This window comes from Quercus lobata, chromosome 10, assembly GCF_001633185.2.
Source record: "Quercus lobata isolate SW786 chromosome 10, ValleyOak3.0 Primary Assembly, whole genome shotgun sequence".
NCBI lineage: Eukaryota > Viridiplantae > Streptophyta > Magnoliopsida > Fagales > Fagaceae > Quercus > Quercus lobata.
The window spans coordinates 287,972-312,335 of NC_044913.1; the positions used below are offsets into that span (position 1 = coordinate 287,972).

General features: G+C 35.8%; 4 protein-coding genes across 7 annotated transcripts; 2 read left to right on the forward strand and 2 right to left on the reverse strand.

Annotated features, from left to right (window-relative positions):
* Positions 1–4,599: 4,599 nt before the first annotated feature.
* Positions 4,600–8,837, forward strand: LOC115965283 (succinate dehydrogenase assembly factor 2, mitochondrial). Of its 4 annotated transcripts, none has more exons than XM_031084459.1 (6): positions 4,600–4,791; positions 4,879–4,961; positions 6,054–6,329; positions 6,461–6,587; positions 8,233–8,301; positions 8,406–8,837. In XM_031084459.1, exons 3-6 carry the CDS (start codon positions 6,139–6,141, stop codon positions 8,550–8,552), a joined length of 534 nt encoding a protein of 177 aa, XP_030940319.1. In that variant the 5' UTR covers positions 4,600–4,791; positions 4,879–4,961; positions 6,054–6,138; the 3' UTR covers positions 8,553–8,837. The 4 variants fall into 4 exon arrangements, with proteins under 4 accessions (XP_030940319.1, XP_030940318.1, XP_030940321.1 ...); XM_031084458.1 differs by having other exon boundaries at positions 6,094–6,329; XM_031084461.1 differs by having other exon boundaries at positions 4,918–4,961.
* Positions 8,838–10,287: 1,450 nt separating this feature from the next.
* Positions 10,288–13,930, forward strand: LOC115963785 (chromophore lyase CRL, chloroplastic). Its single transcript, XM_031082950.1, has 9 exons — positions 10,288–10,952; positions 11,037–11,086; positions 11,193–11,253; positions 11,418–11,453; positions 11,730–11,780; positions 11,890–11,982; positions 13,084–13,188; positions 13,301–13,393; positions 13,519–13,930. The coding sequence occupies exons 1-9, from the start codon at positions 10,770–10,772 to the stop codon at positions 13,657–13,659; spliced, it is 813 nt and encodes a 270-aa protein (XP_030938810.1). The 5' UTR covers positions 10,288–10,769; the 3' UTR covers positions 13,660–13,930.
* A 410-nt stretch (positions 13,931–14,340) lies between these two features.
* LOC115963786 lies at positions 14,341–16,893 on the reverse strand. The gene is made up of 4 exons (XM_031082951.1): positions 16,514–16,893; positions 16,345–16,403; positions 14,697–14,814; positions 14,341–14,567 (listed from the first exon to the last, which is right to left on the reverse strand). The coding sequence occupies exons 1-4, from the start codon at positions 16,747–16,749 to the stop codon at positions 14,486–14,488; spliced, it is 495 nt and encodes a 164-aa protein (XP_030938811.1). The 5' UTR covers positions 16,750–16,893; the 3' UTR covers positions 14,341–14,485.
* Positions 16,894–18,108: 1,215 nt separating this feature from the next.
* On the reverse strand, positions 18,109–22,248 carry LOC115963983 (probable beta-1,4-xylosyltransferase IRX10L). Its single transcript, XM_031083262.1, has 4 exons — positions 21,768–22,248; positions 19,963–20,351; positions 19,518–19,759; positions 18,109–19,097 (listed from the first exon to the last, which is right to left on the reverse strand). The coding sequence occupies exons 1-4, from the start codon at positions 21,871–21,873 to the stop codon at positions 18,584–18,586; spliced, it is 1,251 nt and encodes a 416-aa protein (XP_030939122.1). The 5' UTR covers positions 21,874–22,248; the 3' UTR covers positions 18,109–18,583.
* Between the last annotated feature and the right edge of the window lie 2,116 nt (positions 22,249–24,364).

Sequence of the window (24,364 nt, forward strand, 5' to 3'; positions counted from 1 at the left end):
GGGAAAGTGTGAATATATAGAAGATCTAGACGTAATGGTACCATCATGGTGAATCTAAAGCAAAGAGAAATTAACCGAAGCCAAGAACTTTGTTTGGTTGCTAAGAAAATAATAGAGAAATAGAAAGTTTTCTCAGCAGCAACTGAATAAGGAATGCAGAGAGAGAACCTGTGAGAAAATGCGACCACCAAGCCAATTGGGTTTCTGACGTGAGGGACATTTTTGAACTAAAAAATAAGGAATCCAAATAGAGGAAGCTCCTTAAATAGTAGTATATATTATTATTATTTATATATATAAAACTGAAGCTTTTGAAGCTCCCACTCTTTTCCCATATATAATAATAATAATAATATATCCAATCCCATGGTAGGCCCAATTAAAAAAAAAATTTCTTAGGAAATACCGCGCATAACTTTTTAATATCATACTATATAAGGATAATAATGGTCGAGACTGTAGGTAAAACCTTTCTAAACAAAAATAAATAAAGAACGTAGCGCAAAAAGAGACGCAGCCAGTGTTTTCACCATCTAAGGTCTTCTTCTCCGTTTCTTTCCTTTAATAACTATTCTTTGTATGATTTCTTCGTTTCTTTTTCTTTTTCGTAAGTCCCTCATTCATTTTCTACGTGCTGTAATTTCTTCCTTTCTTTCTTTTTCTTTTTCTTGTTCATAATTTCTTCTTTGTTATTCTACGTGCTGTATAACTTTATAAAAAAGTTTCATCCATGCATGCATTAATTTTCATTTATTAAATTATGCTTTGTAAATTTTTTCTCTGTTGCGTTGCATTGCATTTATTTTTATACATCTTTATACTTTATTAATAGGGTTTGCGTTGATAACTTGATGTAGTTCAAATGTATTCAAATCTTGTTTTCTTTTCATACCATGACTATTTTGTTCTTAATCTTGACTTTCTTGTAGAAAAAAATGGGTTCCTGCATCGACTTCACGATTGAAGAAATTCAGAGCTTCGTTTCTGATTTTAGAGAATCAAATGCAATAGGATCGGGTGCATTCGGTCACGTGTACCAAGGTTTAATTTCCAGTGGAAATAAACACGATATTAACTCTCAGGCAGTGGCAATAAAAAAGTCATTTGGTGTGGCGGAAGAGCATTACATTCAATTTCAGGTATTTGCAAAACTCATACAAACTTCATTTTGAAAATGGAATTAATTTATTGTCTTGTTCAATAAGTGTTTAAATTTATTTATATATTTTTTTTTGCTTTGTATTTTGAAGGCTGAAATCAGCTTCGGAAGTATACTTAAACATCGAAATATTGTCACGCTAATTAGGTACTGTAGTGGACCGAAGCATTTGTATCTTGTATACGAGTATTGCCTCAACGGGTCATTAGCAAATCATTTACAAGGGGCGAAAATGAGTAACTAACCATAATTTTCCAACTATATAGTTAGTAGTCCCGATTTCCAAACTATATTATTTACTAGCATCTCGAGTCTATAAGACTCAATTTTGGCCTATAAATCGAGTCTCAAAGACTCGATTTTCATGGTCTAATCACGTCCAATGTGGCATATTTTTCCAGGTGGCGATCACATGGAAATCAAGTCTCTAAAACTCGATTTATAACCCTTATAAATATCAGAGAAGAACCCAAAACATATCAGAAGAACCTAGAACATCAGAGAAGAACCCAAGCCGTGCACCGTGCGCGACCTGGGCAGCCCAGAACATATCAGAGAAGAACCTAGAGAAAGAAGAAAAAAAAAAAAAGGACCCAGGTCGCGCATCATGCGCGACTTGGGCCGCGTGCGACCCAGGCCAGGCAGCGCGCGACCTGGGCTGTGCTTGACAGATCCAGGTAGCGCGCGACCTAGGCTGCGCGCCATCGATCCAGGCAGCGTGCGACTGATCCAGGCAACACGCGACCCAGGCCGCCTCTCCTATCTGATCTAAGTCTCTAGATTCTTATCTGATTGTTGTGTTTTTGGATTTCTTAAATTTTTTTTTTGTGTATTTCGGCTTGTACGAGAGACTTGAGACTTAAAATTTTTTTGGTTTATAAATCGAGCCTTAGAGACTCGATTTCCAGGTAGGACAAAAATGCAAAACTATTTTATAAGCATGCTAATTACATGGAAATCTAATTCAATTAGGAGAGAAGTTCAATTAGAATTAAGAGAAGAAGCTATAGGTCAAATGGAAACCTAATTCAATTAGAATTAGGAGACATAAGTTACCACATAGAATAGAAACCTAAATTCAATTAAAATTAGTAGAGATAGAAGTTACCAAATAGAATAGAAATCTAATTCAATTGGAATTAGCAGAGATAGCTAAGAACCTTGAATAATATAAAATCTATAATAGTGTTCCATATTATATGTTAATATATTTATATTTGGTTTTGAAATTTGCTATTATTGTTTTAAAGTGTTCCAAATTCAAAAGATACACTTTAACCCTCTATTCCAAATGTTAGTTTTATTACTTTTATAGTTTTACTTAAACTAAGTGATATTTGAATGTCGGTGGAATTTTCATAGTGAGGTTGTGTTTGAAATTGTAACTTTTAAATCAGTATGCTAGATTATGATATTTTTTCGATTACTAATATTGTTTGGTTACTTAGCATAATAGTTAGAACTTAGAAGCTATATGGGCGTGGTCATAAGAATATGTTTTTTCTATTCTCTACCCCATACAACACTTCAATATATAACATTGGTTACACATTTTTGGATTAAATATTCACTTTAGGATTTTGATTATAATGAGAAGAATTTTGTGTAACAAGTCGCCTTCTTTGAACTCTACCATTGGGCCCAAATATTGGAAAAAATATTTCTTATAGGACCTTTAATCCTTCCTTAACAATTGTAGTTGCTCTTGCTTGTGCTAAAATTTCCAACTTTTTAAATCAAATTGTTTTCTTCTAAAAGCCTAAGTTATTACCCTATCCATTAAATATCATTATCTTTGTTTCCATACTAAAAGTTTGTGTTCTAGTAAATTTATATCTTTGTGGTGGGAAGTTTAATGAAAAGTTTTTAAAATCTCATATCCAATAGCTTTCTCGTGCATTGCACGGGTTAGCGACTAGTCTAATATATACTACAATCCAATCTAATATTTAGTACTATATAATATAGAAAAGCAATAATTAATTATAGTGTTTTATATTCCTCAAAGTGGCATAATTAACCTTTGGATAAAAAAAGATACATAATTAACTTCTTACAAATATTTGGTTTTAGTTAACTTAATTAATAAAATTGTACAAATATTTTGATTTTAGTTAACTCAATTGATATTAAAAGACTTAATATTGAATTTTATTATGGGTCTATTTGAGATCCGCTCATTTTGCTGAAACTGAAATTTTTTTGCTGAAAGTACTGTAGATAAAGGTAAAAGTTGGCTGAAATAGTACAATGAGACCCATGAATAGTACCAAAGTGTAGTAGGGATGGTAATTTTTCACCGTCCCGCTTAATCCACCCTTCCCCGCTTTCGCCCTGCGCAGGTTTTTCCCGCCCTACAAAGGTGGTGGGCGGGGATGGGTTTAGACTTTTTAGACCCACCCCACCGCATCCCGCCCTGCCTCACGTTACTAAGGGTTATAATTGTAAATTTTTCATACCTTAAAATCCTACTATATTAAACAAACATATCAATATTAGCTTATTTTATTCTACCCAATATGGTTCTCTGCCTTTATTTTGTTATGTATTATACTATAAGATTTTTATTTTTTATTTTTGTATGATTGTCTTATTAAACACTTGGATATATCATTCAATTTTTTCTAAAAATTTATTTGATTTAATGAGATAAATTTAGTTATAATTTCAAGTATATTTTTATTAATGAAATAAGTTTCATTAAAAAAATTGTACTAGTTGTAGGGCAAATTAACAAAAAGTAGAGTTTTACAGGGTAGGGCAGAGCTTCGCGAGGCCTCAAAGGGCAAGGATGGGTGAGAAAGTTTTCCTTATCATACGGGGCGGGGCGGGAATGGGGTAAGACAAAACCATGTGGGGCAGATACGAGGACCCCATCCTTCAGCCTTGCTCCGCCCCATTATCATCCTTAAGTGGAGCCCATAAATAGTAGCAAAAATAAACTGAATAGTAAAATAAACTGATTTTTTAAGCTGGAGCCAAACACATACTATATATGAGTAATTATTATAAAATAAACGTTATATAATTTATTTTAAAGCAAATTTCATACATTTAAATTTTTTTTTTTAAATACTAGTATTTTAAAACATACACAGGAGAGGAGAGAAAATCACAAAAAAAAAAAAAAAAAATTATTATATTTATTAAAAATTAATTTTCATCTACGTACTATAATTATAATCTTACAATTGTTGGACATTTATTCTACCACTTACATATAGGAAACAAAAACCTTTGATTTTTTTTGCTCAAATAAAAAAGTTGATTTTTTTTTTTCTTTGACTCCTTTATTTGATTTTGGGTGCTCACAGGTTTTCCACGTCAGTATTAATCTGTTTTTTATTTGACTCCTTTAGATTTTGTGTGCTCACAGGTTTCCACGTAAGATTTAATCATGATTATTTATTTTAAATTTTGGTTTTTGGATACCGGTAAAGACTGGAAGCCGATCACTGTTTTAGGCATCCAGGTACAACTCCCAATTTTGCTAAACTTGAGAGATTGAACTAAATAAATAAAACAAACTTTGAGAAGGAAAAAAAAAAAAAAAAGTTCTTCCTTTCCCTCAATCCCCGATCATCTGTCTTTGAAGTTCAGGATTTCTCCTCTTTTTCAGATTCGAGAATCAGGTGCTTATATATGTTTGTATCTCTTTTCTTTGAATCAGCTTAGAGCTTCTTTTATCTTTCTACTGTAATAATGAAAATTGGTTTCAGTTGTTAAGACACTGCGCTTTTGCGTGTCAACATTTTCAGGAAGAGACCCTGTGACAACAAAAGCTTTGTTGCCCACTGAAAAGGTTTTCCTTTTTCTCTTTTATTGATTCATTCATGTTTTTTTTTTAATGCAATTCATATGGGATGTTAAAAATCTCTCTCTCTCTCTCTGTGTTTCAATCATTCACTTGGGTTTGGGTTTTATAGAATGAGAATTGAGGTTGTTCTGCTGTTGGCTTGTTGGAATTGTTTATTTTTGGTGGTGTAGGTTTGACTTGGATTGTTTGGTGAACCGGGTGGTGCTGAGAATTCATTTTCTTTTTTCCCCTGGCCAAAGCAATTAATTTATATGCGATTTTCATTTCTTATATTTTTCAAATAAGTTCAATCTTCCCAATATTAATTCCATGAAACGTGTGGTGGTTTCATTTCTCTTATTGGACAAGATTTTTTGTGATTTTTGTGAATTATCAAGTTACGTTTTTGTGCAAGTAATTTTTACATGAGAGACTACTTTAAGAAATTTTTACATCAGATAGATTTTCTTTTTTGAAATTAGAATGCAATGAAGAAATAAGTTGCACCCAGCTGGCAATAGAGCATCCATTAACATGATTGTGAAGAATTATGACTCAAAAGAGTTTATTGAGCTAAAATGTTGAGATATTTTTATATGCTGATATCTATTCTTTCCTTTGACTATATTTTGTGTTTGATTATAAGTTGGCAAAATTGCAAAACAAATAACCCATAATGTGTTTGATTAAATTCCATATAGAAGCATTATTTCTATGAATACTTCTATTGCTTCATGTTCTGATAGACTTTCTTTTTCATATTTTTAGTTCATATACTATGCAGATGGCGATAGATTAGATAGTATATAGTGATAGGTATTGCTTCTTTGCCAAAGTATAGTGGAATACATGAGTTTTTTTTTATAGTACTTGGTTGTTTTTAGCACCCCGTGCATCGTATGGTATGCCTTGAGTCATATTGTAAATAGGTGGTTATGCTTCATGTTTCAAGTGACTGTATCTTTGCGCAAAGTGAACATATATATTACTTTTGTTGAACTATCTTGTGCATTACTCGGGTTAGCTACTAGTTCTATTAGCCCTACAATGGTTGTGGCATAAAATTTCTCTGTTTGCCCTCTTTCTCGTTGTCCACAGTAACTCACAGTCACACCCCCATGGTTTTGTATTTGTGAAGTGTGAAAAAGAACCCATCTGAACGATTTGCTATTTGTAAAGCAAAATGGCGAGTTTGAGAAGAAGTCTGATTAGTGTGTGCAAAATCCTAAATTCCAATCGGAGCTCCATTGCTGCCACTTCCCCTCAGGCCCTTTTCAAGCCTCAATATCGTTGGGTTTCTGGGTTTTCTTCAAATACCCAATCGCTTGATATCGATCTGTCCAATGAAGAGAGCAAGAGACAATTATTTAACAGGTTCCACTTTATTTCTTTGTCTGAATATAATCATACTTTGGGCTTTGATTTCTTTGTCACATTTTAATTTTGATGGAGATCTCAATTTTAATTTCTTCTAAAAACTTTTCTCCCTTGGATGTGGGAAACAGACTGATATATAGGAGCAAACAACGAGGGTTTTTGGAGTTGGATTTGATTCTTGGGAAATGGGTGGAGGAGCATATTCATTCCATGGATGAGAATGGTATTAAATCTCTCGTTCATGTCCTTGACCTGGTACAGCTATTCTATACGACTCTTCTATTCTCGCGCTTTAGTGTTGGTCATAAGCCATTACCAGCCTTGACAATAAATGAATTTTCTTTTTCAGCACACAGAGGACATGTTTTATATTTATAATTCAATTTATTTTTTCTTTTATTAACTATTTTTGTATGATTGCATGCCCATATTTGTTGTTCATGCAAAAATATTCTGTATGTATCCTCAAAAAATTAGAGGACATCTGTGAAGTTTTAGTCATTTTAAAAATTTATTATCGCCGATAGAATCCTTCAATTTAGCAAAGTGATTCTTTTGATACCATAATTTTTCTGATTTGGGGTGCATATCTTCAAGATAAATAATTTCATACTCATTGATATGTGACAATGATGTGCGTTTATGGTGGTATGTTGCAATTTGTGACCTTAAACTGTGTTTGCACAATATACATGTTACTACAGTGATTGCCTTGGCAATTTCTATTTATTTGGCCTTTTTCTTATAGAGCAGTTTAATTATAGAATCTGTATCTTTTAACCTAAAGTCCTTCACCAATTGAAGACTTTTGCCCCACCCATCATTGTGCCAATTTGACCCTTTATGACAATTATATGAAGACAGGCTCATTCTTGCACCAGTTTCCAATGTCTACATTGACCTATGTATTTTATGAATAAATTAATTATTCCTTGCTAAAATTGTAGCTAAAGTTTTGTTCTATGGAATTTGATGAGACTCTAGTTTTATGATATTTAGTCATATTGAGTTTCTCATAAGCCATCCATTTCGCCAATTATGCACATTCCAGTTTGCATATTTCTAGTTTCTGATACAATTCAGAAGACTTTCTGCAAGTTCTATGCATTTTGTTAATCCTAATAGTTATCTGACCCTGATAAAGCCAAGATCGAGCTTACAATGATACGCAATCCTAAACTAGTTAAAAACAGTGTTCCATAACTAACAGCTAGTCAAAAACATGTGAATGGTGCTGATTGTCAAGAGAGATTGCCATGACTTAATTGAAATTGGCCTGAAATGAGACAAAGAAACCATCTAAAGCATTTGACTGATCCAAGGGATTCAGGAATTCAGTTGCTTTTTAGATCATGGGGTTTTTGGCAAGTGACATTGAGGCAGGTTGCTCGGTCATTCTGTTTTTGGATCACTAGCTTTCTTGTTCAGCACTATTCCTAAAGTTGTCTCCATAACTTGCAACAGGCAATGAGTGTTATTTCGAGTATCTTTTTTGCTTGATCACAATATGTTTGGTGTGAGATGGGTTTACTATAAAGGGAAAGGAATTGAATCCTTACTCTTATGTTCTAATTTCTCTAAATATCATGTTACATACTTCTTAAGTGAGGAGAGGTATGCAAGTTTTATTAGTTGAGTGTGAGTTTGGAATAAACTGATGTGTTTCTCAGTTTTTTTATATTCTCATTTCGCTAAAGATCAAGGTACAACTTTCCTTACAGGGGAGGTGTGCAAGTTCTATAGTTGAGTGCCAATTTAGCATAAACTAAAGTATTTCTCAGTCTTTATACTGCTTACAACTCTGTGATTTCTATTAGAAAATAAACTATTTCCTAGGGAAGAGAGACTAAATGTTCAATATATTGTGTTTTTATTTGAATGTGGTGTTCCTGTTCTTCAGGAAAACCCAGATCTGTGGAAGTGGCTTACTGCCCAGGAGCAGCCCCCTGAAGGACTGGAAATAAACCCTGTGAGTTATGATCAAGAGATGAAAGTTCAATTTAGTTATTTTCCTCTGCTTTTCTTATGTCTTGGGAGTTCCCATTCTTACTCTTAAAATATTCAATGTAATAGGTGTTTACTGCCCTGCATGACAAGGTTATGAACAACCTCAACAGCTACTCTGCTCCTGAAACACGAGCCATGCCTGGGCAGCCATGGGTAAGAGGGTGGGATGATATTAAGAAAGGTCAGGACGGCCCTATTGCTGGGAACCAGTAGCTTTGCGATCCACCTCTCAACAAGGTCTCATATGACGCGTTACTTTGTATGAATAAAGGATATAAATTTCTGTTATGTGGTTGTTATTTGCTGTCCCATACCTTCTCAAGAAATGAATAAGGACTGTGGTGAGACAAAACCATTATGCGGTCTTGCCTCTAGGCCCAGGTACTGTATCCATAGTTGCTTATGTAATGTAGTATATTATAACTCTTAACGGTTTATGCCATGGTTTGGTCTGTCCGTACTTCTACATATGAAAGCCATATTTTCAATTTTTGTTCTCTTCGACTGGTACTTCAACTTTTAAATGGAAAATTCCTGCTGCAAAAGGAAAGTAAAAGGAAAAACAATTGTAAAAGAAGGCATTCATAAGGAAATTGCAATGGACGCAAAGATATAACACTTGATTGTAGATATTTTCCTTGGAAGAATTTAGTAACTCAACAAATCCATAATAGTTCTCTCTTTTTCTCCATTGAAGCACTTGGAATCCATAAGCTATGTAATGATAGGTAATATTTTCCCATTTTAAACCAAGGATTATATGTGTTTCAAAGGGTGCTGATTGAAATGACAGACTATTCATGCAATTTCGAGCGGATTGAAGTTGCCTAAAGAAGAAAGAGATAGTCCTTACTCCTTAGCTACATTCAATGTACATTGCACAGCTTATGTTGCAATTTTCCAAGCCACAGCCCAGTGCAAAGTGCAAACAATATGAATATGTACATATTTCGACCACCCTCATGGCCATGCTCCTCTTTTATCAAAAAGTCAAAACCAAATTTTTTTTTTTTCGAAGCAAGTCAAAACAAATATGTGTTGAAAGGGTGGATTCCGTTTAATAAAAGGCTGAAGTCTCTTGTTGATTTTTGTTATTTAAAATGTGATGAAAGAGTTCTATTGATTTTAAAATTTTTCATCTCCTATTAAAAATTTAAGTTCAAAGGGTAGCGGAAGAGAAATTAAAGGAGGGCTATTGAACCAATAAGAATGAAAGGGAGCCAACTAGAAGAAGTGTAATGTTAGTAATACTATATTTTTCATGATTGGAGCAATCAGTTTTATTTTGATTCATCATTGATGTTATTCTTATTATACACCAATTATAATAATTGTGTTAATAATGATTTTTTTTAAGTAAGAAATATTGTATTTTAGACTAATGGGGAGAAAAATGATGTAATGGAATTGAAATGCCAATGATGTGATGTGAGAATACATAGAGAACAGTAGAAAAAGAATAATAGCAAAATTGTATAAAGTGTAATTAGGGGTGTGTATGGATCAAATTGAAGAGTCTTTTCAACTCAATTGCACTTTATTAGGTTGAGAAACTCCAACCCATCACATGTGTAGAATCCAACCCAATTGGGTTGAGTTGGGTTGGGTTGTGCATATTTCCTTAATGCCTTATAAAAAATTTGGACTTTCATCAATTATTTAAACATTATTTTCATAATAATTAATTATTACAATTCATATATAATATGCTTAAATAATATTCCAAATTCTCAAACTTCATCAAACTAATTATCAAAATACTAAAAGCAATCAAACTAAAAAAAAATCTGAAATAAAAGTAATAAAATAAACTTATATACAAAACAGGTTGAAAAACTATCAATACGAAGCAGACTCAAACCTAACAAACTCATCAACCCACAAATACTAACTTGAGGAGTGGAGTTGGGTTGGGTTATATAAGGTGAAAAAACTGTGAAGCAGAATCAGATCCAAACCAAACCAACCCGATATCAACCGACAACAACAAATACTACTAGGATGAGGAGTTGGGTTGGGTTGGGGTGAGATTAGTGGGGGGTTTGGTGGTTAACATCCTAAAGACTAGAGTAGAGTAGAGTGGTAAACCTTGGAAAGGAAAAGGGTAAGGGTGGGGGGTGACGTGGCAGAGGGGATAGGAAACACTCGAACACTAGCCGACGGGAAAGACAGAGAAATTCTGATAATCTTTTGTTGTTACGTTTTCAACTTATTATTGAAAGAAATCCCTCCACTCCACCTCCCATCTTAGGTCAGCCTGTCCCATCGGATTTTCCCCTTCCGTTATTATCTATCTATCTCAATTATTAGTGTATTTCATTTCATTTGGGAGCTTCTAAATAAATAAAAGGTGCGATGCGATGCAGTTGGAGTGTTAAACCCTAACACTATATTATATTATATTATATATGAAGCTGAAGTTGGTGGTGGATGTTTGAGGGTGAAATAGAGAGAGAGAGAGAGAGAATAATGGGAAATGGAAGCAGAGCTAGGGGAGTGGTAATGAAGACGCTGTTACTGATAGGAGGCGCTCTTTTGCTCAAACGACTCACCAAGTCCACCACTCGTTGGGACCATACTCGCCTTGTTGCTCAATCCCTCACAGGCCAAAAGGTACCCTTCTCTTCTCTTCTCTTCAAATTCTCTTTACCCTATTCTTCTCTATTTCTTTCTTATTGCTATTTCTGCTTAATTTAGTTTTCAAGGGACCAAGCATCCAGAGATCCTGATAATTACTTCAATATCAGGTCGGTCACTCCTTTTCACTTTACACTTTACAACCAACAAAATTTGTATCTTTCACTAATTTTTCCTTAACTCTTTCTGTCTCTCTCTCTCTCTCTCTGTGTGCAGATTGATGACGTGCCCGGCAGCAGAGATGGTCGATGGTTCTAAGGTTTTGTATTTTGAACAAGTGAGTGAGAGACTAATTAATATATCTTCTTCTTATTCTATATCATTATCACTCCCCCCTTATTTGCTTTCATTTACTCTTCTCTTGTTACTGCTAGCTATTACTTGCTTTTCTGCCACTAATATTAGCGTTTTCACTAATTTTATTTCTATTGCTAATGCTAGGCATTCTGGAGGACCCCTCAGAAGCCCTTTCGCCAGGTATATATATATATATTTTTTAGTTGAGCTCTATTGCTCATTCACCAGTCTTAACCATGATACATAAGCAGGCATCATCTCCTTGCTTCTTCTGCTTTCATTTTTTTCTTTTTTTTCTTTCTTCATGAAAATTCAACTTCAATGATGTTCCTCTAGAAACATTTCTCTCAATTTAGGCTCAACTTGCAAACAAAGTTCTTTATCTAGAGTGCAAGCTCTTTCATTTTCTTCAATGAGAATTATTTTTGATAAATTCCATATGGTATCTGATTACAGAGATTCTACATGGTCAAGCCTTGTCCTAAAGAATTGAGATGTGATGTTGAGGTGGGCATTTACTTTTTGTTGGAGTTTAGTCTTCAACAGCATGTTCCTTTGCATGATTCCCCTGTGGGAATGCGTACTCTCTGATCTTTTTAACTTGTTCAATGGGCAGGTAAGTTCATATGCCATTAGAGATGTGGAGGAGTACGGGAACTTCTGTGACCGCCCAAAGGATCAGCGTCCACTGCCTGAAGAAGTTATTGGGGTATGTCTTTTGTCTTGTCAAAATCATGGGCTTAGTTAACAGGTTCATGTAATATGAAAAAGATTTTTGCATTGGACTCTGGAGACTTTGTCTGTTATCTTTGCTGGAATGGACAATTTAAAAGATCTGGTATAGAAAATTGTAACTTGAAGATAGAAGGAAAAGCCTAAGTAAATGTGGTGTACAAACGGGGAATAACTATAGAGGAGCCTTGCTTTAGTTGGTACAAGTTTTATAAATTCATAAAGTGGCATAACACAACATCATTGCTTGAACTGGATGGATTGGTTTTGAGCAGGGACTTAATAGAAGTCAAGAGGGAATTTTGGAAATTGATAGATATGACCTTAACTTTGAAGCCTTTTAGCAAAGATCTGTGATATTTGAACCCGATTAACTTACAACAGTGCAATGAGTTGGTTTTTCTAAGATACAGGTTAACAGGCAGTGGCATTGTCATGAGTCAAATTGCAGGGTTAGCAAATATTAGTATCATCTATGATATATAATTGAGGAACTAAATATAAATTCTGATGTTTTCTGACTGATACCATCATGTGACATATGTGGCTGCCAAGTTTTTTGCCAATTCTCATAAGGTGATGTCTTGACATATATATAGGTATGGTGTTGGATGCTTAGCCATCTTTTTCCTTCTTGGGATATTTCTAGAGTGAAAAGAATTGAGAGGAATTTATTTTGCTATAGTTACTTTTCAGTTCACTTGTCAAAGCAGTTGTATACTTTGCTGAGGCATGCTTTGCTGGCTTTGTTCTCTCTAAATCTATTATTTATATGAGGTCCATCTGGTTGTGGATTCTGCTTCTTAAGTTTTATGATTGCGTGGCGCCGTGGGCTAGTTTTCCTAAGTCTTGAGAGCAGCACATGGCTGAACTACCTTTTAGTCAAGCCCATGGAATAATTATATGCTTTTTCTTAGGTAAATGATTCAGTTTGGGAAGACTGATAACCTAGGGTTCTTGATTTAAAGTCCTGCACTAATCTTGCCAGCTAGGTTTCATGCCTGAGATCGATTCATCTTGATGCTTTCAAATTGTTACTTTTGGCTGAGTTTTCTTTAAATGTGTTATGCGTGTGCAGGATATTGCGGAGCATTTAACGACAATATATCTCAAACGTTGTGAGCGTGGAAAACGCTGCTTATATGAAGGTTCAACTCCACCTGGCGGGTTTCCTAATTCATGGGTAATTCTCTGTTGAACCTAGGAGTTGGGATATGGAAATGAGTTGATTTCTTCTTAACTTGTGATCTTTCTAATTACAAGTATTCAGTGATAGCTTCTTTCCTTCGTGACAGAATGGAGCAACGTACTGTACTTCTGAACTTGCAATTGTGAAGAATAATGAGATACATACATGGGATAGGGGCTATGATGATGACGGAAATCAAGTCAGTTTTTGTAGTCTAATGTGCTTTCAACTATGTTACCTTTAAGAATATTTAACAGCACTAATTTCGGTTGAGATTAAAGTGAAAATCTTTAATGGGAGTGCTTTTTGTATTACTTGGTACAGGTTTGGGGAGCGAAGGAAGGTCCATACGAGTTCAAGCCTGTTCCTGCCTCTAGTTTCAATGACATGCTTTCTCCTTTAAATTTCCCTTTTCAGCAATCGATGGAGAAACGAATAGAGGGTTCATTTGTTTTGCAAGATTGATTACCTGTTATATATAGCCATAATATGTAAATTTCTCAATATTCTTCGATTCTTGTTAAATAATGTTTCTTTTTTATTTACGACCTTTAGCTTTTAACAATTTTGTTTTGTGGAATTTTCACATATATAATGTTATAGGCAATAACTTTGGTCTGCAATTAAATGACTTGAGGAAAATGTCTGTAAGAGAGGGTTCTGTTTGTGGTGAGACTTTGAGAAATTCACCCGTTGGTTGACATTATCAGTTCTAATATTATTCACTTTGAATGTAGGTGAAGAGGATATGTGATTGTGAACTCATAATTGTAATCAATTCAGAGTTGTATGTCTCCCGCAGAACATTTGCCTAGCCAATGGGCTTGACTTTTAAAATAAAAAAATGTAATTCAAAGGACAGCATAAAATTGACATTTTATTATGAATGATGTTGATGTAATTCAACGAAGCACTGTTTGACCAGTGAACAGAAGTACTTGAGATTTCCGGTATTTATATCATCATGTATTCTGTTCTGTTATTTTTTATAAGACCGCTGATCCCTGCATGCTGCTTCATATAAGGTGAATACCATGGTTTCATAATATGATATGCGGTCTTTTAAAAGCTGGGAAATCTTTATTGCTTGATTAATTAGCTGAGTTGGGATTATTCTCTTCAGTGAGGATCATCTACTTGTTTGCATACTCAGAACAGTGAGGATATTGCCTTTTCAGCTATTGATCGTGAATGGAAAATGTAAAGTGTAATCAGAAGGAACTTTGAGAAATAAGATGACATTACAAGAATAATTCTGTCAACAACAGACATTTGGCTTCTACCCAACTATTCAACTAAAGGTGTTGTTGAGGTAGAAGTATAATCCCCCAAGTGCCACAATTCCCACCACGATTGCTATCGGGAGTGCCCGCCTGTGCCAGATCAAATATGATGTAGTAAGAAAAAAGTGTTTGAATTATGGGGGAAAAAGTAGAAGGAATAAAACATTTTTGGTAGTCGTTAGCTTGTTAGTCCTGAATTAAGAAAGAGAATATGCTTACCCAATTGCTTCCTCTCTTTGAATTTGTGCTTTCCGTTCCTTTCGAACATCTGTTGCATTAGCATTTTTTACCACAGCAGGTTGGTAGGACCTGAATCTTCGTTTAGGAGCACCACAGACTGCAAATCACAATGGAGAGCAATGATCATGAAGTGCATTACCATAACACTTCCCATATTCATTCTTATGCCTGCCTTATTATTGTTCTTTTCTATCTTAAATTCTTATTATAATTATTGTTCTTTCCTATCTTAAATTCTTATTATATTTAGAAGCAGTTCGGCTCATCATTTTTTTTTTTTTAATAGGTAAGAAAATTTGTATTAAAAAGAAGCTACTCCGTCAAAGAGATGAAGTAAACGAAGAAAATATGTACAAGCAATAAAGGAAAACAAAACAATTTATGTAAAAAGAAAAAGAAAAAAAAAGTGAATCTAAAAACAATGGAACTGATTTTGAAGCAAAACCCCACGCATGAAACCAATCAAACAAAGTAACAACTCTAAGAGCTTATTCCTAGAAAGCACTAAATCTTCAAATATGTGATTATTTCTCTCCCTCCAAATAATCCACATCGCACAATGTGGTACCCAATTCTAAACATTTGAAGAATGCATCCCCAACCAATTCCTCCAATTGGCTAGCAAGTCAATAACTCTTTTAGGTAGAACCCAAGAAACACCAAAAAAAATCTAAGGGCAAAGCTCAATAATCGAAAAACCTCACCACAATGTAGAAGCAAATGATCCACACTCTCTCCGTTACATTCACACAGGCAACACCAATCCATAATAGTGCAGCCACTTTTCCTCAAATGGTCTGTTGTGAGAACCCTGCCCCATGCAGCTGTCCAAACAAAAAACGACACATGACGTAGAGCCTTCACACTCCAAATACTCTTCCAAGGAAAAGTAATAAACCTTGATCCCCTCAATGCACCATAAAAGGATTTTATATCAAAAACCCCCTTGAACCCCAAACACCACCTCATCTTGTCTCCACCCTCAATAGGAGGACTCAGCAACTCCAATGTACGAGTAAAGGCCCCCACCAACTCCATCTCCCATTCATTAAAACCACGTTGGAACCTTATATTCCAATTCCATCCTTTCTCCAAAGTGTGACTCATCATCATATCTGCCACAGATGCCACCCTATAAGTAGCAAATTCAAATAGATCCGTGAAAGTTCCTTTCAACGATTGATCTCCGCACCAATCATCATCTCTTGGCCTCTACGTCAAGATGACTTGTATCTCTTTGCCACACAAAGCAAGAGATTGTGTTATCACTTATCACCATCCTGGGGATATGACCCTGTAGTGTAGCTCTTCCCATTCAAATAATTTGCAGAGGTAGCCATAAACATGATAAGGTTGTATGGTTTGTTTTGATAACTAACAAGAATTTGGCCAATTCTAAAATTAGGAATCAAAATTATCCAGACACTATAAAAAAAAAATATGTAGTGGAAGGGAATAGACACAAATGCCTATTTAAGAATTTATCTAGATATGGAAGACATTGTCACAATTGCCTCTTTAGGATGGAAACATTATCTTAAAGAGTCAGCCATTTCACAATATGTCGAACAGTAATCGTAAAGAAGAAACTAAAGATTGAGATACAGAAGGAACAAAAGTGGTTTACCAGGACAGAAATACTTGTCAGGTAATTTCTCAAAGGGAGTTCTCTCATTATATATATACCTGCATCAACAAAATCGAAATTTGATTATATGATTAAGCCAAAAATGAAGAAAAAACATTCAACCCAAGTTGAATTTGAAACTTGAAAGAAAGAGCGGTGCAAAGGGTACCCGCAATCACGACAAATATAGGCTTGCTTGGAGGCAACACGCATGGAAAATCTGGGTGCAGCAGAAGCAGGAGTGCGTGGTAGAGAGGAAAGCAAGAGGTTGAGTGATGGAGAGAAAAAAGATGACTTAAGAGCAAATCGATCAGATGGTCTTCGCAGACCAGCATTGCGTGTTGTAGCCAAACAAGACTTGGTTGTTGGTACAGGTCTAGAGGCTGCCTGCAGTTGCAGGACCATTTTTTCTATGCTTTGTTTGTTCTAAGTAAGCTTCTTTCAGTTCCGATGTAATACAGAAGAGTGGTAATAGCAATGAGAAGATAAGAGAATGGTAGATGCTTGAAGATGCAAGAGTGAAGTGTTAATAGACCATTGGCTGTTTGGAACACATGTGGAAGCGTGGCCTTCATAATTCCCACACAAGTGAAAAGACCCCCTTTATCCACTTTTCGTGCAAAATTCTTATCTTCTTTCGACAAATTATTTCTTGCCTAGGTTTTACAAGGGCCATGACCCATAATGTACTTTAGGCCCCAGCCTCGAGAGTGTTCTATACGTTAACCGAATATATATATATATATATATATATATATATATATATATATTTTAACCACCATTGTAGCCAAAGAAAGAGGGCTAAGGGCTTATTTCTTCTCAAAAAACAGAAAAGAAAGAGGACTTATTTTACCTATTTCTTTGAAGCATATGATCTGCCTCCTTGGGAGGAGCTACAAGGTTCACTTTGAAAATCTAATAGATCTACTCAACTTTACAGATTGCATCAAAAGACAATCGTGTCAGTAAAATAGTTATAAATGCTTGGTAAAACTTCTCAGTCGGGACACCAAAGAGTTCAACCTTGCAAACTTGCAAGAAGAGAGATTTTTTCGATCAAATTCTCTGCTAAACACAACCAGCAGCATCATTTTCCCCAGGAAACTTATCGGGGCTTGACACTAGAATATGACTACTAAACCAGACAACAATAAGCAAAGTTTCTAGCAACTCATTTGTGTACTGCACTTCAACAGTATCAAATTTTACCAGTGCCTATAGGAACCAACATCATCCCACTCAATCCTCAACTTCTCAATAGTATTGTAAACGTCTTCAGGTCTGATATATTTGCATAAACTGTTCATAAAACTGTAAGTCTTGTTTTCTTTTCTTTTCATTTTTTATAGAAAAAAATACTAAATATGTACTCACCTGAGGAAAAAAAGGGGGGGGGGGGGGGGTGGCGTGGGGGGTTAAAACATCCATACTCTATAGAAGGCAGTCCAAAAGATTAGCCAGTTCACACATTGCTTCTTCTCTGAAGAAATAGAAACCCAACATTTGACTAAATAAAATAAATAGCATGTTACTCTCCACGCAAGTACGAAAATTTTCATGATATAACTTGATCTATGACTTCAAATCGCATGATCAAGAGATTCACAATCAACATAAGGTTCAGTTCACTTTCTTCACCCACTAGCCAAGATGCATTTGATAATTTTCATTGAATACCTGATCTGATTTTATAATACGCTGGAAACTCTTGAGGAGACTAGTACATGCTGGTAGAAAACCATTCAGTAAGTCAACTTTCAAATGTTTCCCATGGCAAAGAGAGATAGGAATAACTTAAAATCAATGTACAGCCAAATCAAACTTTCATCCCAAAACAGTGAAAAATCTCAAGTCTTAGGACAATACAGCACCATAATTTACCAAGATGCCAAATTTTATGACAGCCACAATCACTATACTCTACAATGATGGAGTTCAGCAAACAAATTGAACGAATACTAGTCCTGATTTAAAATTTGTTTTCTGTCCTTAATGGTAGGTGATACCAGAAACAAGGAACAATCACCACTGTAACTTTCAAGAATAATTTAGAACCACCTACGCAAAGTACAGCAAATGGCACCACCTAAAACCGTAAAAATAGGAGAGTATAATACACTTTGGAAAGATGGAAAATTACACTTCCATTAAACAGTAAACTCTGATAAGATCTGGAAGCTGGCCAAGGGGCAGGACACAAAGAATTCTGATTAGCATTGATAGCACAATGTTATAGCTGCTACCAAGGTTTCAGGTCACCTACTGGACCTGCAGTCCAGTTTAGGATCTTCTCACCTGGCTTCAAGTAAATACTCTTTTCATGTGGCAACTTACGTGCAAGTCCATTTAGAACTTGATGGAAAGCATCTCCTGGTTGAGCAGGTTGTGGAAACAACATTGCTTGCTTCATTGAAGGGTTGGCAAGCAATCTCTGCTTCCTCAATATTACGTCTAAGGGTATTGATGTGAGGATGGTGTCCAAGTTGGGGACATCCTTCTCGTCTAAGAAAACCCCAATTTCTTCCCAAGGGATTGCATCAGCAAAGGGTAGAACAATATCATCTGCTATGATAACAGGGATGCAGCCAAATATCACTGCTTCTACCAATCTTGGGCTCCATGGGGCCCAGCCAAGGGGGCACAAACAGAAAACAGCTCGTTGCATGTCCTCATAATACGTGGTAGGGTGCTCCGTGGAAATGTCAAAAAGTGGATTGTCCTTGAAGTTCTCCCACACTGCCGCACGTGCACCTCTGTGAAAATGTACCAAAAAAATAACATTCAGGAATGTGTTGGCTTTGAACTATTTTTATATTAGAGATTATTGGAGAAAATAACTTCGAACTACTACCATTCCTTTCCACTTACAACACTTAAAGATCACTCCATGTATTCTCTTATGAGTTATGACTACTGTTCCCCTTTTACATAGTTTTTACAACCTTAACGAACCATCAATCTTTATTATGATATGAACATGTTCATGTTTCTCATTTCATCATATGGCAAAATATCTGCTGACAACATGCTTTCCTAACACTTATTTTTATCGGAATAAATTCTTTTGCTTGCAATTTAATTGAAAGGAGGATTGAAGCCTTCAAATGCTACATAAACAAAATGAAAAACCCTTGGATGTTCTCTTGTTAGCATGTAGGTTTAGTACAAAATACCTTGCATAATAACCACCTTCTGGGTCATTTCCCACATCATAAAACAATCCTCGAAAGTACACAAAGATAGACCTAGGAGTCTTTTCAGGAATCAGGTGGGTTTGCATTTTCTGTGGAGGAGCATAGGGAGGAATTGTAATTGAGCCCTCATTTAAGCAAACATGATTCCGTTGTCCAAAAGTCTGAACCAATGTTGCACGTTGGAGCAAGGGAAGAATTCCTCTTTCAATTGCCTTCTCTTCCTGAAGCAGTTTAAGTGAACAAGGAGACATCAAATACAAATTATAAATAACAGAAAACTAAATGCCAACATACAACAATTTTGACAATACATGCAAACTTTAATATACATCATAAATAGTTAAACCCTATTGACTCTTCACGAATCCACAAGATCAAGCAAAACATATTGTCTGTTATGAGACAAGGGAGGAAGACTTCTCACTTGATAATGGAAGCATGCTCCAAAGTCATGAGGCACTACGAAAAAGTGATCAGCCCCTTCTGTCCGATTCCAGTAAGGCCAGTTGGAAGAAATGAGCTGTATTGCACTTCTCATCATCCGTGGTGACTTAAAAGGCAAAGGGAGGCCATTTGGTGTCAGGTCACAAGTGGTGTATACAGGGGTGTAAAACCAATCAGCTTCTTCAGGATTAAGGGTTCGAACAGGGCTAGATAATAGAAATCGATGCATATAGATCTCAGCAGCAAACATGTGATTGAGGCATCTTGGATCCTTTTGCAGAATCTTCTTGTTGTATTTGCTTGGAAGCTCATACACAAACACTTTCAATCTTCCCACTGGATTGTCTTCCAAAACATCACCAGCACTACCTACAGTTGGTGCAACCAAACCATACTTTGAATTTTACAACAAGTGAATATCCAATAGTTTTCAAATATATAGTTCATAATTTATGATTTAAAAATGGGACAACCCCAACAGAGCAGAAGAGGATAGAGAAACATATAACTCAAAAAACTTTGTCACAGTGGCAGTATACTTCGTAAATTTTTGGGAGCTACACTCAAGGACAGCAATTGCTTGATATATAACTCAGGCCCCTAAATTCAGGATTATGAAAGTAAGACCTTGACAACACAAACTAATTCAAAAACAACATAGATCACACATATTCAAAGGCTAAGATATTGAGAGAACCAATGGCTGCAATAAAATAAATACATCCCCCACGCCCACCCCCCCCAAAAAAAAAAAAAAACTGAAATTGTCAGGGTGAATAGCCTAGAGGTTCAAAAACATTACCCTTAGGTGGACAACAAAACTATCTCCTAAGGTACAGATATGATCCCTCTCTACTATTTTCTGACAGCAAGAATACATTTTTCCAATCTACTTTGTCTAGTATCATATCCCCCCACCCCCAAAAATAAGCCTAGAAAAGTTAGCACCATACCTTCAGCTGATTAATCATACTTCCTTGCAACCTCAACCCACGATAACTCCGCCTTTTTTTTCTTCTTTCTTGTTAAGAACTCACTTAAACGATACAACTCAGCTTGAATCACATAAACCCTTCCCAGTGCAGCTGTAACTTATTATTAAAATTATCTCTTTTGGCATTAAGCTACACAATTCCCTCATTCCTATTTGTGCTACATGTTTACAAGCACCATATTGCACCTCCTTGTTCTCTATGTTATATGAACCCGTTTGAATAGGTCAATGTGTCTTGTGTTACAATATTTATCACAAAACAATATGTTTCCAATCCATCTTGCCAAAGTTCTAACTTTAAAGTCCTTAGCAAATGTTCTGAATCATTCCCGTACTACATTTGCATCAATCGCACATTAGCCTTGACCATGACCATAAAAAGGTCCGATTTAGTATGAGCTAAGACACACAACTCAAAAAAAGTGTGGAAGCTTAGACAAGCACCAAGCATGATTGAGCTGAGCCAAATTTGCAATAGAACATGTCCCCATCTAGACATCATCCTCTTCCTAGCTTTCTTATATATTACTTGGACCTTTTTTCCTGGTGATGATCTAAAGAAGGAAATGCCAAATTATACTTTAATTTAGAGTGAATCTCTAAAATCCATCAAACCTAGACTGTATATATCAAGACTAAGAAAAATCCATTAATCAAAATCCTATATTTAACCCCTAATCAACTAAATTAACAGATGAAACCAAAATAGAATAGAATAGGCGAATCAAAGAAGAAAGAGAGAGAATTTAGGAAAAAGGAATCAAAAGAGATGAAAATGAAAGAAATCCCACCTGAAATTCGCTCAGTGGGTTGAGTCCGGCCATGCTCTACAGCACCAGTTTTCAAGACCAAAGCGGCATAGACAAGCAGAAGAAAACCCCACCTCCAACCATTCATTTTCTTCTTTTTAATAAAACAAACTCTGAACTTTATGGTTCAGGCTACAAAAGAAACGAGACAAAGTAGAAGGGTAAACAGAGAGTTAGGAGAGGGAGTGGGACTTGACTTGAGTAGCTGGTGAAGTAAGTTGTTGAGAGAGTTGTGAATTATGTTTGGAAATCCGGTATTTTGAAGCCCTGTCAAGTGTCAAAGTTCTTTTCTGATGAAGAAGATTTGTCAAGTTAAAGTGTAAAAGACAAAGGACTATGTTACTGTTTCAGCAACAAAGCAAGGTTTGAGATTGTTAAAGAGATGAAAATGAAGCCGAACATTTGTGTTTCTGTACCCGCTGTTTGACTTTGATGCCAATTGACAAAGTCCACCTGGCCCAAATAAACGTACCGATTACCAAACCCACCTCATGCTGCTCAACGATTCAACCTGCTCTTATATATATATATATATATATATATATATATATTTCCTATTTTGCGTAGATTTGGATGTTTTGCTTGTGTTCATTCTTTATTTATTTTGGAGTCTATTTAGTTTGAGGGGGTGAAAATGTAGAAAATAATAAAGGATGGAGATATGATAGAAAAATAGGAAGATAAAAGAAATTTAGTTACCGTTAAGAGAAAAGAAAAGAGTTATTTTATTTCACATTGGCGGTGATTTAGCCCTCCACCAAATGGCACCTTTGAAGGTCCTCGGTCCTGATGGGATGTCTCTCATTTTTTTCCAACATTTTTGACACTCCATTGGCGATGATGTATCCTTGGTTGTACTGTCTTATCTAAACTCAGGTACTTTCCCAGTGAAAGCTCGAAATGTGTGAAAACACTAGAGCTTGTTTAGATCCCCAATTCAAATTATGGCTTGGTTGTTTTTACACTAACTTAATACTAAGTGCGAAATAGTGTAAACGCAAGCAAACATGCAAGAGAGCTACTCTAATTCATATTTAAAGTAACACAGCAGTAAAATAAAATGAACAAGAGTAGGGAAGAGAGATGCAAACACAGATAACACTGAGACGTGTTATCGAAGAGGAAACCGAAAAACTCGGCGAAAAACCTCTCCGCCGCCCTCTAAGCGAAAATCGATCCACTAGATAATCAGTTGGGATACATGGGTAAGCAATAGACCCTCCAAGCCTAATCTACCCTCTGTACCTAAGCCTTTCAAGCTCCTACTCCAACAAGACTTCTCGGAACTGTGTCTTGTCTAGCTCCCTGGATCCCGCAATAAGCTCCATGTTGCATCTGCCATCTTTGGCTTCTTCCAATGTTTCCCAGCAGCACCAAAACCTCACTGAACACTCTCAAAAGGTGTGGTAAGTGTTTGGGTTATTGACCTCTCAATGGTATGAAAATGGAGAGGTAGGAGATGAGGAAAATCCAGAAACAAAAGTGTAGAGAATTGTTGGATTAACAATTTTTAACTCTCAAGTGTTTCAAGTGTTTTAGCTAGGGTTTTCTCTCAGAATCTCTCTCAAGCATTTGTGGGTAATGTGGATATAAATAGTGTAGGTACAGAAAGTGTGTATTAGAATGGACAAGCTAGCAGGACAGAATGTCTCGCGGATGTCTCGCGGGAAGGCCTTACCCGCGAAATACTCGCGAGACACAGCTGTCTCCATTTGGCCTGACTCTTCGCATTCCAGCATGTGTAGGGCACATGAGTTACTTTGCGGGATGCTAAGTCGCGAGCTACCCGCGAAAACATTTCATTCTTCAATAGCTTAAGTCTTCACACTCTCTCTCACTATCACACAACCCTTATAATAAATTCCCACAACAAATATAGGGTACAAAAGATTAAATAAAATTACAATCAAATTTGGCACGGAATAAAAGCCAACACAATACAAATTTGTAAATCACAACTTTACACCCAACATCTCTAAATCATACATATATTACTCTTATACCAAAAACTAAGAGTCCTAAGAGAGTAACTGAATTTAGACCTATTGCCTTATGTAATGTTCTTTATAAATTGATCTCTAAAGTGTTAGCTAACCAGTTGAAAAGTATTTTACCTATTGTTATCTCAAAATCCCAAAGTGCTTTTCAATTCGACAAAGCCATCTTAGATAATATACTGGTAGCTTTTGAAACTTTACACTATATGAAGAATAAGAAGACGGGAAAGGAAAGCTACATAGCAATGAAATTGGATATGAGTAAGGCATATGGCAGAGTTGAATGGATCTTTCTTGAAAGTTTGATGTTAAAAATGGGCTTCAATGTTAGATGGACAGGGCTGATTATGGAGTGTGTCAGATCAATCTCGTATTCAATCCTTGTGAACGGTGAGCCAAGGGGCAATATTATACCGACTAGAGGGATAAGGCAAGGAGATCCTCTATCTCCCTATCTCTTTTTGCTTGTGTCTGTAGGGCTGAATGGTTTACTACGACAAGCCATTGCTCGTGGTGATCTAAAGAGTTTCTCTCTTTGTAAGAATGGCCCTCAAGTTTCACACCTTTTCTTCGCCGATGACA

Excerpts from the sequence above, each read along its gene's own strand:
- LOC115963785 (XM_031082950.1), top strand. The coding sequence starts at position 10,770 with ATGTTTGAGGGTGAAATAGAGAGAGAGAGAGAGAGAATAATGGGAAAT. Across the intron at positions 11,087-11,192 it reads GATAATTACTTCAATATCAG|ATTGATGACGTGCCCGGCAG; the intron begins GTCGGTCACTCC and ends CTCTGTGTGCAG. Across the intron at positions 13,189-13,300 it reads GCGGGTTTCCTAATTCATGG|AATGGAGCAACGTACTGTAC; the intron begins GTAATTCTCTGT and ends CCTTCGTGACAG.
- LOC115963786 (XM_031082951.1), bottom strand. The coding sequence starts at position 16,749 with ATGGTCCTGCAACTGCAGGCAGCCTCTAGACCTGTACCAACAACCAAG. Across the intron at positions 14,815-16,344 it reads TGACAAGTATTTCTGTCCTG|TCTGTGGTGCTCCTAAACGA; the intron begins GTAAACCACTTT and ends TGTGATTTGCAG. Across the intron at positions 14,568-14,696 it reads CAAAGAGAGGAAGCAATTGG|GCGGGCACTCCCGATAGCAA; the intron begins GTAAGCATATTC and ends GATCTGGCACAG.
- LOC115965283 (XM_031084459.1), top strand. The coding sequence starts at position 6,139 with ATGGCGAGTTTGAGAAGAAGTCTGATTAGTGTGTGCAAAATCCTAAAT. Across the intron at positions 6,330-6,460 it reads AAGAGACAATTATTTAACAG|ACTGATATATAGGAGCAAAC; the intron begins GTTCCACTTTAT and ends TGTGGGAAACAG. Across the intron at positions 6,588-8,232 it reads TCGTTCATGTCCTTGACCTG|GAAAACCCAGATCTGTGGAA; the intron begins GTACAGCTATTC and ends CCTGTTCTTCAG.
- LOC115963983 (XM_031083262.1), bottom strand. The coding sequence starts at position 21,873 with ATGAATGGTTGGAGGTGGGGTTTTCTTCTGCTTGTCTATGCCGCTTTG. Across the intron at positions 20,352-21,767 it reads ACCCACTGAGCGAATTTCAG|GTAGTGCTGGTGATGTTTTG; the intron begins GTGGGATTTCTT and ends CACCAACTGTAG. Across the intron at positions 19,098-19,517 it reads GAAGGTGGTTATTATGCAAG|AGGTGCACGTGCGGCAGTGT; the intron begins GTATTTTGTACT and ends ACATTTTCACAG.